The sequence below is a fragment of the Anolis carolinensis genome, chromosome 1 (genome assembly GCF_035594765.1).
Source record: "Anolis carolinensis isolate JA03-04 chromosome 1, rAnoCar3.1.pri, whole genome shotgun sequence".
NCBI classification, from domain to species: Eukaryota; Metazoa; Chordata; class Lepidosauria; order Squamata; family Dactyloidae; genus Anolis; species Anolis carolinensis.
The window spans coordinates 99,652,038-99,668,110 of record NC_085841.1 but is presented as its reverse complement, the minus strand read 5'-3'; the positions used below and the strand labels follow the sequence as shown (position 1 = coordinate 99,668,110).

Here is a 16,073-nt window from a genome sequence, read left to right as displayed (position 1 = left end):
TCTTTGAACCTTGTTTACTAGTTTTTGTTTGTTTATAGTGCCAGGCTGAAGTAAGCATTTTTGGTTTAACCCGGATTAAACTCCAGTTTAATCCGGTTTATTTTTTGAAACGTTTTTTCAGTTTCTTTTTCTCTAAAGGCAAGTGTTTGCCTAGCCCTTTGCCTTTTACGGGCGTTTTTGGTTCTGTAACTTTAATAAACTGTGTTGAATCTTATCTGGTGGCGTTCTGTCTGTGACAGATTGCCCAACGCCAGAAAAAAGTTTTCTAGTTAGGTAATTACGTCAAGAAGACGATGGAGGAGCTTAAGGCTCGGTTTGACCAGCTGCAGGCTGCATTTTACGCTGCACAAGCAGCACAGCCGGCTAAAGGACATGTTATGACTCCTGAACGTTTTGATGGGTCTCGAAACAAGCTGCCCACTTTTTTGGCGCAAATTGAACTTTATTTTTCCCAGATTAGCGCGCAGGCTTTTCCTACGGACACCAGTAAGGTGGCATTTATTTTGAGTTTATTGACCGGTCCTGCGGGACAATGGGCCACTAATTTGATTTTGGGAAATGACCCAGTCAAGGACAATTTAAATGATTTCAAGAAATTATTAACTGACACTTTTGGTGATCCTCTCCGTATGGAGAATGCTAGCTGGGCTCTTTATCGGTTAAAACAGGGAAAGGGGTCTGTTTTGGATTATTTAAACAAGTTTAACTCTTATCGTCATCAACTGGACTGGGGGGAGAACGCGTTTATGCTCCTGTTTATTGCTGGCTTGAATGATTATCTCCAGGATGAATTGGCGCGTTTAGAGCCGGCAGGAGACTGGGACGCTTTAGTAGCTAAAGTATTGCGTTTGGACGCCCGGTTCGAATCTCGCAAACAGTCTAGGGCAATGTATGCGCCTAGGGCACCTGTGACAAAAGGGGAGGAACCTATGGAACTCGGGGTGTTTAGAAAACTGTCTATGGCAGAAAAAGACCGTAGGAGACAATTGGGATTGTGTTTGTATTGCGGGAATGCTGGGCATTTTGCCAGGAATTGTAATGTTAAGCCTTCTCAGCTTTCGGGAAAAGGTCAGCCCTAGTGCGACGTGAGTCCAACGCATTAGGGCTTTTAAAGCAGTCACTTGAGGGGAAGAAACATGTCTTTGTACCCATTTCTTTATCTGTTGGGGGAAAAGAACTTGCTTCTACTCTGGCACTGCTGGACTCAGGGGCTACGGTCTCATATGTGGATGTTGGGTTTGCAAGGAAGCATGGGCTTCCTACAGTACGTAAAGCATGCGATATATGGGTGGAAGGAGCGGATGGGAAACTACTGGAGTCTGGGGTGGTTAACCGTGAGACCTCAGAAATAACGTGGGAGGTACAAGGAGTAACTGGAAAGTTTGTGTGGGACATTACACGGTTACCAAGATACAATGTAATCCTGGGAATGGATTGGTTAACTTTAGTAAATCCTCAAGTGGATTGGGTGAAGCGTACTATAGCTTTTAAGAGGCAGGAATGTTTTGCTCTAAATCCTTCTCAGCTTGACATGGAGGGAGTGCCTGCTGAATATAGAGAATTTCAAGACGTGTTTTGTAAGAAGGAAGCGGATAAGTTGCCGCCTCATAGACCATACGATTGTGCCATTAGACTAGTTGAAGGTGCTAAGTTGCCAGCAGGAAGGTTATACGCTTTAACGGTACCAGAAAGACAAGCCCTGAGGGAATTTCTTGACAAGAACCTGGCTAAAGGGTTTATTCGCCCATCTAGCTCTCCCAACTGCTGCACCTGTGTTCTTTGTAGCTAAAAAGACAGGGGAGCTCAGATTAGTATGTGACTACCGGGTTCTTAACAAACACACCATTCGTGATAGATATCCGCTACCTTTGATTTCGGAATTACTGTCGAGAGTGCAAGGGGCTAAGATCTTTACCAAACTTGACCTACGGGGGGCGTATAACTTGATTAGAATACGGGAAGGTGACGAATGGAAGACGGCATTTAACACGTGTTTCGGATGTCACGAGTTCCGTGTAATGCCTTTCGGACTTTGTAATGCGCCTGCTGTCTTTCAAAGATTCATAAATGATGTATTTAGAGACTTAATTGATCAATTTGTAGTGGTTTATTTGGACGATATATTAATTTTCTCTAAAGATGAAAGGGAACACCAGCAGCATGTTAAACAGGTACTGCATCGTCTACGGGGTAATGGGCTTTTTGCTAAGGCTTCTAAATGTGTTTTTCACGTGCCTGAAGTTGAGTTCCTGGGACATGTAGTTTCGGGAAAGGAACTCAAAATGGATCCGCACAAAGTTGACGCAGTCAACTCGTGGCAAGAACTCAAGACTAAAAAAGATGTACAGCGGTTCTTGGGATTTGCTAACTATTACCGAGAGTTTATCCCAAACTCTGCCAAACTCACTGTACCTTTAACACAACTTTTGCGTAAGAAACCACCATTTGTGTGGGGACGGGAGGCTCACGATGCGTTTTTACAGTTGAAGTCTAGCTTCCAGGCAGACAATATACTAATCCATCCAGACATTGACAAGCCGTTCATAGTAGAAGCAGACGCTTCTAGTTATGCGTTGGGGGCTGTATTATCTCAAAGGGATTCATCAGGGACTTTGCGTCCCTGTGAATTTTACTCTCGGCAACTAACACCTTTTGAACAAAATTATACCATCTGGGAAAAGGAATTGTTAGCTATCAAGGTGGCTTTTGAGGGATGGCGGCACTGGTTAGAGGGCGCACGGCATCAAATTGTGGTCAGATCTGACCACAAGAATTTGGAACATTTACAAACTGCCAAAAAATTGAATCAACGCCAGATTCGATGGGCTTTGTTTTTCTCTAGGTTCAATTTTAAAGTTCAGTTTGTGGAAGGGAAGGTAAACTTGCGGGCAGATGCATTATCTTGCAAGCCTGAGTTTAAAACCTGTGAACAGACAGTGTGCCAGACAATTTTGCCTACTACCTCTTTATGTGTGGTGGAGAACGAGGCTGGGTTACATGCCGAAATCCTAGAGGCTCAGAAGGATGATAACTGGACTCAAGAGCAGCTCATACTACTGTCGGTAGGGAATCGTACTATGCTGCCTCATTTACAAGACCAAGAGGGGGTATTGGTACGAAATGGACAGGTTTATGTACCGGCGGGTGCACTCAGGTTGGAAATTATTAGGGCACATCATGATGAACCCATGGCTGGGCATTTTGGCAGGTTTAAGACCGTACAACTCATTACTAGAAACTATTGGTGGCCAAAAATGCGACAGGACATTCTCCGTTTTTGTGATAGCTGCGCCGTTTGTCAGCAAAGTAAGACGCCTGTCGGGCGCCCTAGGGGTTTATTATCTTCCTTGCCTGTTCCTGAGAGACCATGGCAGATTATTTCCATGGATTTCATTTCTGATTTGCCTAGGTCTGGGGGTTATACATGTATTTGGGTGGTGGTGGATTTATTTTCTAAAATGGCTCATTTTATACCATGTTCGACAATTCCAGCAGCTCCTACATTGGCTTTATTATTTACCAAACATATTTTCCGTTTACATGGAGCTCCCGAGGTTATTATTTCTGACAGAGCTCCGCAATTTGTGTCGCGTTTTTGGAGACATTTCCATGAGTGTTTGGGAACCAAATTGAATGTCTCTTCTGCTTTTCATCCACAAACAGATGGTCAATCTGAGAGAGTTAATGGGTTGTTGGAGCAGTATTTACGTTGTTTCTGTCTGGAACAACCAAGTGCTTGGGTAAAATGGCTATCGGTGGCTGAATTTGCCTATAACAACGCTGTACATACATCTAGTCAACACACCCCATTCGAGTTAACTTATGGCTTTCATCCGCGGGGAGGGGTGGCGGCGTCAACCAATGTGGTTTCCTCGGACCCGGTGTACCGTTCCTCTGAAATGGCTGCCTTACATGATGTTGCTCGTCGGCTGTTATTAGAAGCTAAGGCAGCGCAAAAGACTCAAGCCGACCGTCATAGACAAGCCGGGGAAGAGTTGAAGGAAGGGGATATGGTTTGGTTATCTTCTAAATATATTAAACAGGCTGGGGGAAAGTTTGCGCCACGGTATTTGGGACCTTTTCCCATTGCCAAAAAGATTTCTTCTGTGGCTTTTAGATTGCGTTTGCCTTCTTCTTTTAAGATTCATCCTGTCTTTCACTGTTCTTTGTTGAAGTTAGATACTTCTGGGCGCCGTAACACTGTAGCTGAAGACATCACTGCTGTGTCTCCACCTTTGGAGGAGGAGGCCTTTGTGAGAGGGGATAGTGTTATGGTTGAGCCTTATGGCTCCGATACTGGGAGACGTGGTCGTAAGACTCCTCGGGAGTCAGACTCTCTTGAGGAGCGAGAAAGGAAACGGCTGCGGGACTTATTTGCAGAACCAACTGACGAAGACTCCTTTGAGGGTTTTACCGAGGGAATGGAGGAAGAGATGGTTAGCTCAGAGGAGGATGACATGGAATGGACTCGTGTGAGAGAGGATCTGGGTGCCACTGGCAATGATAGTATGGGAGGCGATTGGCAGGTTTCAGGATTAGACCCGTGGACAAGCTGGAGGGATGGAACAGGATCCACAGCTGGGGATGCTGTGGGGCGTAGTCAAAGGTGTTTTAGCTCTGATGAGGATGATGATGATGAGGCACCTGGAATTAGGGTAACAGCTGACAGCGATGAGGAGTTGTAACTGGCATAAAATGGGGTTTAGAATCCAGGGCTAATTGCGTTGGGCAAGGTAATCTGGACGAACGCTTGGGCTCTTGTTGGGAACTTCCTGAAGACGGGTGTGATTCGTTTGCTGAATACGTAAGTTACCAAGGACACTGGGCATAGACGGCGGGAGGAACTGTGTGGGCTTTTCCTGTGCAACTTGTGCTTAATCTTAATAGCTTGGACCTCCGTCGTCTTTTTGACGGACACTAATTGCCTACTCTGGACTGACTGACTGACTGACTGACTACGACCTCGGACTATCCCTTCTGTGGCTATCGGTGGAACTGGTGAACTGAAGACTTCTGTACCTGGCTTTCGACCTCGGACCGGATTGAGACCCCGCTGACCGCTGCTGCCCTGATTGATGTGTTTGAACCCGGAGTTCGCTCGCTGCTCGGAGGAGTAACATCTTTGTTATTCAATCACAGCTTTTGGGTAGCAGAGAGGAATCTGCTGCCAGTTATTTGTGTTTCTTTGAACCTTGTTTACTAGTTTTTGTTTGTTTATAGTGCCAGGCTGAAGTAAGCATTTTTGGTTTAACCTGGATTAAACTCCAGTTTAATCCGGTTTATTTTTTGAAACATTTTTTCAGTTTCTTTTTCTCTAAAGGCAAGTGTTTGCCTAGCCCTTTGTCTTTTACGGGCGTTTTTGGTTCTGTAACTTTAATAAACTGTGTTGAATCTTATCTGGTGGCGTTCTGTCTGTGACATAGGGAGCCCACTATGGCACATGTTTTGTTTTCAACAGGTCAGAGCAAGCCTTGTCCAACTGTATCACCTCGCCAGAGCTAAAAGCCAGCAGTCTGGTCCTTCTATGCGTTCCTCACCTGCTCCTAGAGGGACAAGAAATGCTAATTTACACTGATAGTACCCTGCAACTCTCCAGAAGAGAAACAAACTTTCCTAATGGTGGGATACACTACCTTTACAACTTGGACAGTCTCACTTGTCTTCATAGAGACTAAACATATTTAAGAAGAGAGCTAAACCTCAGTACAGATAAAGTTATATTTGTTGGGGGTAATTTCCAGAAATGAAAAAAAAGCATTTAAAATGGTAAAGAACCAACAGCAGCAGCAGCAGTTCCAACAGATTAGAAGCTTCTAGTGCCAGCAGTAGAGCAATTGAGCTTAAGTAATTCAGAAACAGAATTAAGCTTAAAAGTTACATAGTTCTTTATTCAAAGAACTATATAACTAGATAGAAAAATTACCAGGGCCTAGTTATCTATCTAACAAATAGCAAACAACTTGTCTCTTTCCATGTTCACGGGAGAAGACAAAAGGAGAACAAAATGGAGGACTCAGGAGCTTGCCATGTGCTCAGAAAAAGAGATGTGTCCCTGAAATGTATCAGTCTAACAAGAAGAGTGATAGGAGAGCACAGAGTGACAGGCACGCAGAGAGGCCAATGAGGGAAGGACTTTTTACTGCCAACTTACTAATCTGCCTACCCAAGTCCTCATGACGACAACAAGCTTGTGCAGGATGCAGAGTTTCAACAATATCGACCAAGCACAGTGGGATTTGAAAAGGAATGTTCCAGTTGCTTGTGGACTGCTTTAGAAGAAAAGCCATGGGTCTCTTTGCAGCCACAGTGAATAAAACAGTGAACATTTCTGTCCCAATTTTCTTCTGACGGAATAGATCAGTGGTTCTCAACCTGTGGGTCCCCAGATGTTTTGGCATTCAACTCCCAGAAATCCTAACAGCTGGTAAACTGGCTGGGATTTCTGGGAGTTGTAGGCCAAAACACCTGGGGCCCACAGGTTGAGAACCACTGGAATAGATGCTCTGACAATGGCCCTTGCCCCTTGTGCCTACTTATGCAGAAGGAGTCTTAATTGCTGCATTTGCTAAATTGTGATAAAAAGGTAAAGGTTTTCCCTGACGTTAAGTCCAGTCATGTCTGACTCTGGGGGTTGGTGCTCATCTCCATTTCTAAGCCGAAGAGCCGGCGTTGTCCGTAGACACCTCCAAGGTCATATGGCCAGCATGACTGCATGGAGTGCTGTTACCTTCCCACCGGAGCGGTACCTATTGATCTACTCACACTGGCATGTTTTCGAACTGCTAGGTTGGCAGGAGCTGGAGCTAACAGCAGCCGCTCCGGCCGCTCCCGAGGCTTGAACCTGGGACCTTTCAGTCTGCAGCTCAGTGCTTTAACACACTTTGCCACCGGGGCTCCTTAAATTGTGATAATATCAAACTAAATCTTTCATTCTGATGATGTATCTTCATTACCTTGTGATTTCTAGAGCTGGTACGCAGGCTCCAGGTCTGTACGCAGAAAGTCCTCTGTACTCTTTTGCAAATATGAAGTCCTGCATGCTGGCTTTGCCTTCCAATAACTTCATGCACTGATTTTGCACATACTGCTTGATATGACTTATGTCACGTGTTTCAAACAGTAGCTTGATAGAACGTTCAAGTATCTGGAAAGTATAAAATATATTTTTAAGAATTGCTTGTTGCTGGTATTTATGGATAAACTTTGATGATCTCATTGTTGTAAAACATTGCTCTCTGGATATATATTGACATTTTTTAAAAAGCCCCTTCTTGTTCATCACCATCCAAAAGGTAAAATGGTTTGAAATACCAATAACATTTACTTTTAAATCCTGCTTTTTTTTGTCCTTCAGCTTCCAAAAAGCTGTTGACCACCTTTCAACTTGATTTGCCTACTATATAATTTTTAATAAAACAAATTTTGGTGCAATTTTACCTTTGATACAGCAGGGCATGAATCTCGTCTAACAGTTTCTATGCCTTTTGCATCAAACACCGGGTCTTTCTGGTCCACCGTTTCATACATGTAACCAACATACCTCTTCTTGGTTTGTAGAATACAAGGCAAATAGACCTGTTATGTACAAAAAAAAGCACTGGAAAACTGTAGGACTTAAATGTTTTTCTTTTCTACACTTTTCATAAGTTGTTCTAGTTCTAATACATATATAGATATACACTGTTCTTCTTTAGGCAATGCTTAATTTGATTCTCACAGAGCCAGAAGTAATCCTTTTTGTGCTTAAATTATAATTCTGTTCTTAACAGTTTTTAAGTTCTTTGCAAAAATATAAATGTGTCTTTCATTAGATGGCACTTGGCATTAAATCTGAGTAATCATCAAGTTTTATGGAAACACAGAATGGGAAGAGTCCTCATGGGCTATCCACTTCAACCCCCTGACAAGAAATAGGAAAATCTCATTCAAAGTACCCCTGACAGATGGCCATCCAGCCTCTGTTTAAAAGCCCCCAAAGAAGGAGCCGCCACCACACTCCAGGGCAGAGAGTTCCAGTGCCAAACAGCTCTCACAGTTAGGAAGTTCTTCCCAATGACCAGGGAGAATCTCCTTTCCTGTAGTATGAAGCCATTGTTCCTCATCCTAGTCTCCAGGGCTGCAGAAAATAAGCTTGCTCCCTCCTATGATTTCCCTTCACATATTTATACATGGCTATCATGTCTCCTCTCAGCCTTTTCTTCTGCAGGCTAAACATGCCCAGCTCTTTCAGCCACTCCTCATAGGCTTGTTCTCCAGACCCTTGATCATTTTAGTTGCCCTCCTCTGGACACATTCCAGCTTGTCAACATCCACCTTCAGTTGCGGTGCCCAGAATTGGACAGAGTGTGATTCCAGGTGTGGTCTGACCAAGGCAGAATAGAAAGGTAGCATGGCTTCCCTGGATGTAGACACTAAACTCCTATTTATGCAGGCCAAAATCCCATTGTCTTTTTTAGCTGCCACATCACATTGTTAGCTCATGTTCACCTTCCTGTCCACGAGGACTCCAAGATCTTTTTCACAAGTACTGCTGTTGAGCCAGGCATCCCTCATTCTGTATCTTTGCATTTCATTTTTTTCTGCCTAAGTGGAGTATCTTGCATTTATGTGGTTGACCTCTGCTTTTCCTTTCTTCCTATTATTACTATCTATTAGTTGTATTTCAAACTTTTTTAATATTTAAATTGTAATTCTGTTCTTAACAAGTTTTGAGTTCCTTTTTTGCCAAAAACAATGAAAAATAAATGTATAAAATATTTTTCTCTTACCTTTTCAAACTTCAGTTTTACTGGTTTAGGGTTTGTTGCTGTTACAGCTTCTGCAATTTCTTGACCAATCTTAAAAGATTGTTCCTTGGTAGCTCCTTTTAGTAGTACAAACATGCTGAGATAAGGAAATGAAAAGCATGAACCTGTTACTTAAAAAAATCAGTGATATACTGAAAAAAAATATACAAAAAATACATAAGTCAACAGTTTATATTTTGAGTTATACACAAACGTCTGGTTCAAAATGGACTGTTGACCCAATAGTAGTTAGAAAGCTTGTTTTGGGGACGATGTACTACCCATTTTTTAGACTCCAGAATTTTAATTTTGTGATGCTCATGGGCACCAAGGTGAATGCAGCAGGCAGGAGTATTTTAACCAGTTTCAACTTATATCAACCATGCTTGAGCCATTGATACATTTACTTTTAAATGTTGAGTATTTATACCCAAAGAGGCTAACGAATGATTAATTTGACAATTCTTTGTCTCCAGGCTTAAATAATAAATGGTAGATAAGGATAAGGCAATTGCAGTGGTTGAGAGGATAAAGCTCATCAGATGCAGCCTGCTCTTTCTTCTTCCCTCAGAGGCCCCAGTCTAATCAGTCAAAATGGAAAGAAGGTCGCTCACCAACCTGCCACTTCCTCTTCCCCTCTATGTCCACAGCAATGGCAGTTTTGAGATTTAAATGCTATTTTAAGTGTATTCATTATATTTTAACTATATTTTAACCTAAATCCACACTGTTTATTTAACTGTTTTTTTTAAAATTTGTATTCACTTTGTTTTAAATTGTGACCAAGGTGTAGGATTGTTAGCCACTTTGAGTCCCCATGGGGAGAAAGGCGGGGTAATAATAATAATAACAACAACAATAACTTTATTTTTGTATCCTGCCTCCCTCTCCCCGAAGGTACCCTGGGCGGCTCACATGGGGACAAACATGGGTTAAAAACACGATCAGCAATTTAAGAATATTATATCCATATAAAACCACATAAAACGACATCAGCAGCAATTCAGAACCTGAATAGTGATTATTACTAGAAATTCAGAGGGTCATAGTTTGTGCAAGGAACTCTGGGTAGGGCTTGAATTATGAAAAAGTAAATAAGTAAGTAAATAAATGAATAATAGACAATAGTTTCATTGATTGGTTTCATTTTGAATTTCATGTATCTCACTAAGACACTGAGATGCCTGGGATTCAAAAAGGATAATGTGTCCCATTGCTTTCTGAAACAGAAAAAAACGCCAAGAAAACCCATCAGGATCTCCTCTACTGCTCTTTTCTCTAATAAACATTAATCTCCAACTTTACAATATCCCTTGTTGGTTTCATCTTTTGAAGCTGGTGAAGGAAGACACCATATTTCCAATATCCTGTCAAACAAAATTCTGTATCTTGATGTTACCACTTGATTTACATGCAGTATTTCATTGATAAGAAAATGTTTCTTTCAGTGAATAGATCCACTACAGTTGTCTTATTCTGGACTCTAACCACACAAATGTTAAAGAGAAATGATACCTCTATTGTATATTGTTCTACTAAATTAGCAGTTCAAAAACATGCAAATGTGGATAGATCAATAGGTACCACTCCGGCAGGAAGGTAACAGCGCTCCATGCAGTCATTCTGGCCACATGAATTTGGAGGTGTCTATGGACAACGTCGACTCTTCGGCTTAGAAATGGAGATGAGCACCAACCCCCAGAGTCGGACATGACTAGACTTAATGTCAGGGGGAAAGCCTTTACCTTTACTATTGTATATTGTCTGGGAAGAGTGATTTCTCTTCACTACTGTGAGTATCCACCCTCAAGGCATGTGCTTCAGTAACACCACACAGTTCAGGGAAAGAGAAGGAGGGGGAAAGGGAAGTGTCCTTACTCTCTCACCTCCTGACAACTCTTCTTGTAATGAAATCTCTGTTGCTGAAGCACCTGACCCACTTCTTCCCTGCTTCATATTCATTCAAATATTCACATACTCAACCAAGAGAATTCTCATTAGCAGTAAAAGAATTTAAAAAAACCATAAATATGTGACTGGTTTGCAAATTTTACAAGCAAAAGAATAGTTTTCATTACCTGTCTGTGTCCCCATATACAACCCGTGCTCCCCACTTTTTTGTATCATTCACCAGTTTTATTGCTTGTTCCAAAGTCTCTCTGGCTTTGTGCACAATGCTATCACCAACCTAAAAAAAGATACTAAATATAATTCTTAACCAGAGCCTTGAGTTCTGTATTATATTTTTTCAATAGATCATGCATGTATTATTTTTTATGACGCTTGTGCCACTGTGGGACTGCAGAAAGTTATTTGTTTCATGTTACACACCCCACCCCCAACAATTTCCATTAGAAATTCAAGATGATTTTAAAAAACACTTTCTGATGAAATACAAAGAACAAAAGTAGTGTTTTTGACTGATTGCATTCAACAATTCAAACTCATGAAAATAATGTTTTTAATTGTTGGGAACTATCAAAGTCCATGACACAGTACATAATGCCTTGTACTGCACACGTAGCATTATTTATTTATTTTATTTACCCCATTTCTAACCCGACTTTCTCCACCCCAAAGGGGACTCAAGGCGGCCTATAAATTGCAACCATTTGATGCCTTAAAAGTACAAACAATAAAGATTAAAATAAAATCACATTTAAAATTAATACACATTAAACATTTTAAAACATCACATTCAAAATTAAAAACACATCATCCAAAAATGTGGGGTCTGTGCAGTGGTGGTTGGCGTGTGGATGGGTGTGTTTTTGTGATGTGTGCTGGGGAAACCATTTAATTTTCTTGTACAATGACAATAAAGTTTTTATATTATATTCTTTTTGCATCTCTTGACTGATCTCCACCTGTTCCCCATTATCTTGTTTCATATCATACACTGTGCTGAAGAATACCTCAGCCCCAAAGAACCTACTTTTGCTTATGGCTAATAATAGATTCCTTTAAGTACTTTCTCTATTCCCAAATCCTTCTAAAATCTAAAATTTAATTTTCACCACTCACCTCTATACATGGCATCCTTCCAGAAAAATTAGCAGATGTATAACCAAATGTGACGTTTGCTATAAGTTTGAGACCAAGCTGGCGAGCATCGAGCATTCGGCTGATGCCTTTGTCATGCTTATAAGATTTCATTGATTGCTTCACCATTATTCTAGTCTTCAGAATTTCTTCCAGCATTTTTGGCAAAACACCCTTTCTTACTGTGGGCTGCATAAAATAAAAAGGGTTGATTGGTAACATTAAAGCTAGTGCTTGTTATCAAGTATATGTTTTTAATATCAAGTATTAGCATTTGAGGTATTTTAAATTAATTTACGGTATTAACTTAAACATTAAGCTTTAACTTTTAAGTCAATTTTTCTTTTAAAAAATTTGCTCTGCGTGTCAGAGATCAATTAGTATTTTAACCAAGCACATCATAACTATGCAGGCTGAACATCACTTATCTGGACATCCAAATACTCCAAAATTATCCACATGGATAGCTGAGACTTTTCCTTTCTAATGATTCAATATTTTGGTTTGTTTTGAGCACAAAATATTAAAATATTGTATAAAGCTACTGTATATGAAAAATAAATGATTTTTGTGTTTTCTTTTAATTACTGCATTTCAATATTAATATCACATCAATAAAGAGTATATGGTATAGTATAGTATTTGGTAAGCTCAAACAATCAGAAATGACATTTATCTGGAATTTACCAATGCCCAGGCGTGCCAGTTAATTGAGAGCCAATGTATTCGTATACATACTAAATAGGATTACCAGCCTCTTCAAAAGCAAAGCCCCTTTGCCCCTCACACAAGCAGAAACCAGACAGGTACATCAAAAATCAGTAAAATGGTAATGAAGTTGCTTTGAGCCGCTTCTCCTCCTCAATGTGGGCATGTTGAATATAAATGTAAAACGCCTTTTAGTTAGGCTAATAAATACTTGTTCTTTTGATAGCCTCTTACCAAGAACCACCCAAAGGCTTGATTGAAGGTACAGTAAAGAGGCCCATTTTGGCTCAGCCTTGGTCTGAATTTATTATGACATGTCACATAATTACTAAAACATCTGTACTATAGGTATGGATGGGAATCAGAATCCTTCCTCACTGCTGAACATTAGAGGTGAAAAATTTTCTGGATTTATTTCTCAAGAAATGTTTTGGGTTAAATTGAAATGGTCTCATCTACTTTATTACATAAGCTTAATATTTTAAAATTCAAAGTGTCAATTAAAAAAAAATTCTGATTCAACTTCACATGAGAAGACTGCAATAAAACTCCAGTCATCCTATCTTAAAGAGGATTGTAGAAAATATGCAGAAAAGGGGAGAAAATCTGATGAAGTGCCTGGGATGCCACACAGCAAACAGTTAAAATGCCTGAAGATTTTGAGCTTGGAAAGATGTGATAAAACTATACTATATTAAGCATCCTGCAAAAAAGGGTTTTGAAAGAAATCCGCCCCACCCCCTTACCATTAGACTCTAAGGTCATAAATGAAATGGAAGGGTGAGAGATTCAGGAGAGACAAAAACTGCACAAAAACTTCACAAACTGCACAAGTAAACTATGTAATCTGTTGTTATAAAAAGGAAGGGCACCAACTTGGGTGGCTTACAAAACAGAAATGTGTAGAGCAGGGGTCCCCAAACTAAGGCCCGGGGGCCGGATGCGGCCCATCGAAGCTCTCTATCCGGCCCCCACGGCACAAGGGCAGAAGGGAGTTGGGCTAAATGACCCAAGGGGTCTCTTCTTCTCTTACAACCCTTATTATTATTATTATTATTATTATTATTATTATTATTATTATCATCATCATCATCATCATTGAGGCTGGGAGGCCATCTGCCAGGGGTGCTTTGCTTGTGCTTTTGCTGCACAAAGGCAGAAGGGGGTTGGACTCAATGGCCCAAGGGATCTCTTCCAACCCTCTTTATTATTATTATTAACATTGAGGCTGGGTGGCCATCTGTCAGGGGTGCTTTGCTTGTGCTTTCGGTGCACAAAGACAGAAGGGGAATGGACTCAATGGTCCAAAGGGTCTCTTTCAACTCTTTTATTATTGTTGTTGTTGTTATTATTATTATTATTGCTCAGTGGCCAACTATAGTCTGGCCCTCCAACGGTCTGAAGGATCGTGAGCTGGCCCCCTGTTTAAAAAGTTTGGGAACCCCTGGTGTAGAGTACGCCTCAATGTTGCCAACAGTATCAGAGGCAGCATCGTCTATATATTGCTCACAAACAGGAGATTGATATTGTATTCATGTTCTGTTTGTTAGTTTCCATAGGCACTATGCAAACAGAGTGCTGGACTAAAAAGGCCATTGGTCTGATCCAGCATGCCCCCTCATATAATGAATAAAACCTACCTTAACAAAAGCAATTCCGCTGGGTGATACTGTGATATCATGCCGAAGCTGGTACAGTAAATCAGGAGGCACTCTCAGAGATGTGCAGCCAAATTTAAATTCGTCATATCTAGAAAATAAGGAAAAGTAAAATGAATTACCAGCAACAATGCAGACAACTACTATTTCCATGTTTACAATATTCTTTGCAGTTTTGTGCAACCACACACACTCAGGTTATCTGAGCATTTAGAGATACTAAAAATGTAACAGTTCTATATATGAAAAGCTTATGCTTACTAATAAATGTAATGAAATGCCTCCACGAAAGAAATTCATCTCATTATGTACTTCTCTCTGATCACTCTGAAGAAATTACAAGCTCAGCTTTTAGCTCAGATCTTCAAAAACCTCTGCTGTTTTACTGTGCACCTGCACATTTGCCCATACATACATACTGACTCAACCTGTGATATAAGTTCCTTCAGATGCATTTCTATACTTTTATTTGAGACATGCTTTTTTCAATTCTCTGTCTGCAGTCAAAAATCCTTAAGAGAATATAATCATCACATATGGTAATTGTAAATTAGAAGACAGAGGGCAAATGTATTCATTACAAGCTATGAAGTACATGGTTGTTGTATGTTTTCTGAGCTGTATGGCCATGTTCCAGAAGTAATCTCTCCTGATGTTTCGCTCACATCTATGGCAGGCATCCTCAGAGGTTGTGAGGTATATACCTCACAACCTCTGAGGATGCCTGCCATAGATGTGGGCGAAACATCAGGAGAGAATACTTCTGGAACCTGGCCATACAGCCCAGAAAACATACAATAACCCTGTGATTCCAGCCATGAAAGCCTTCGACAACACATATGAAGTGCTTATTTATAAACAAGAAAATTTGTGGCAATTTAAATACTTTATACTTACTTCCCCAGGTTCTCAATGTGTCCCAAACATGTGGAAAAGCAATAGTTGTATGCTATCACTATAGATGGATAGAGAGACTGAAAATCTAGTACAAGGACAGCATTACTGTAAAAACGGGATTCTGGCTCCATTATTAGAGGGATGCATTGAGGGGCCTTCTGCTGGGCTCGCTGTTGGATGCTGGGTGTTACCGCAATATAATTCATGGGTTTAGCAATACGTAACATCATTGACTCCACACGGTACTACAAAAGAAAAAAAATAGCTATCACATCACATCTAAAAACTTGTAAGATTGTTCTGGAATAACTATGCACTTGCTACTACCACCCTAACAAGCAGCAAGACTCGTGACAATCAACACCTTGTTTGCACTGAATTTACAAATTCAAAATTTTGAAAAAATAGCGTGGAGCCTAGAGTCATTCCCTGTCTGTCCTCTTGGTTCATGGAGGGCTTTCTTGAGTTTTCAAACTGTTCATGAACATCGACAAACAGTCAAATTCATCCCTAGTACTACAATTTTTGAATGAAGAAATCTTTATCTTCAAAAACAAGTGAAAACTAGAGCGATACCCACTGACGAAAAGGACTATGGAATGAGCCTTGGCTTCAAAAGAGAGAAATGAATGGAGAGAACCTTCCTATTAGGAAAGTTAGACTCCAGATGAGTAGTATTGGGCTGAAAAGTAGAGTGCATCAAAGTTAGTAGTTGCCAGGGAACAAATATGAGTAAAAAAGAGAGAAATATCAAGTATTCCAAAATTGTTTTGGAGGGAGACAGTATTTTCTATTTTGATCTACTTGTAAAATTTTGATCCTTCTTAAAGTAACAGGACAGACCTAGAGTCAGATTTGATGACATTTCACAAGGGTTGCTACTTGAAATCTGTGCCCTGTGATAACCTGAGGCCATCTGATGCATAATCACTGCATTCACCACCAAAATAATATAAAATATGACTTCCATCTATATATATAA

The 16,073-nt window shown here is 40.6% G+C and overlaps 1 protein-coding gene across 1 annotated transcript in view; it reads right to left on the bottom strand.

The window, feature by feature from the left end:
* Nucleotides 1-16,073, bottom strand: part of rev3l (REV3 like, DNA directed polymerase zeta catalytic subunit) — an 82,826-nt gene that overhangs the window by 5,090 nt on the left and 61,663 nt on the right. Inside the window, exons 23-29 of the mRNA XM_008121141.3 lie at nt 15,092-15,336; nt 14,177-14,285; nt 11,811-12,017; nt 10,865-10,974; nt 8,769-8,883; nt 7,438-7,575; nt 6,954-7,144 (exon numbers count right to left, since the gene is read on the bottom strand). Of these exons, the coding sequence (XP_008119348.2) occupies nt 6,954-7,144; nt 7,438-7,575; nt 8,769-8,883; nt 10,865-10,974; nt 11,811-12,017; nt 14,177-14,285; nt 15,092-15,336 (1,115 nt within the window). The remainder of the gene's footprint in view (nt 1-6,953; nt 7,145-7,437; nt 7,576-8,768; nt 8,884-10,864; nt 10,975-11,810; nt 12,018-14,176; nt 14,286-15,091; nt 15,337-16,073) is intronic.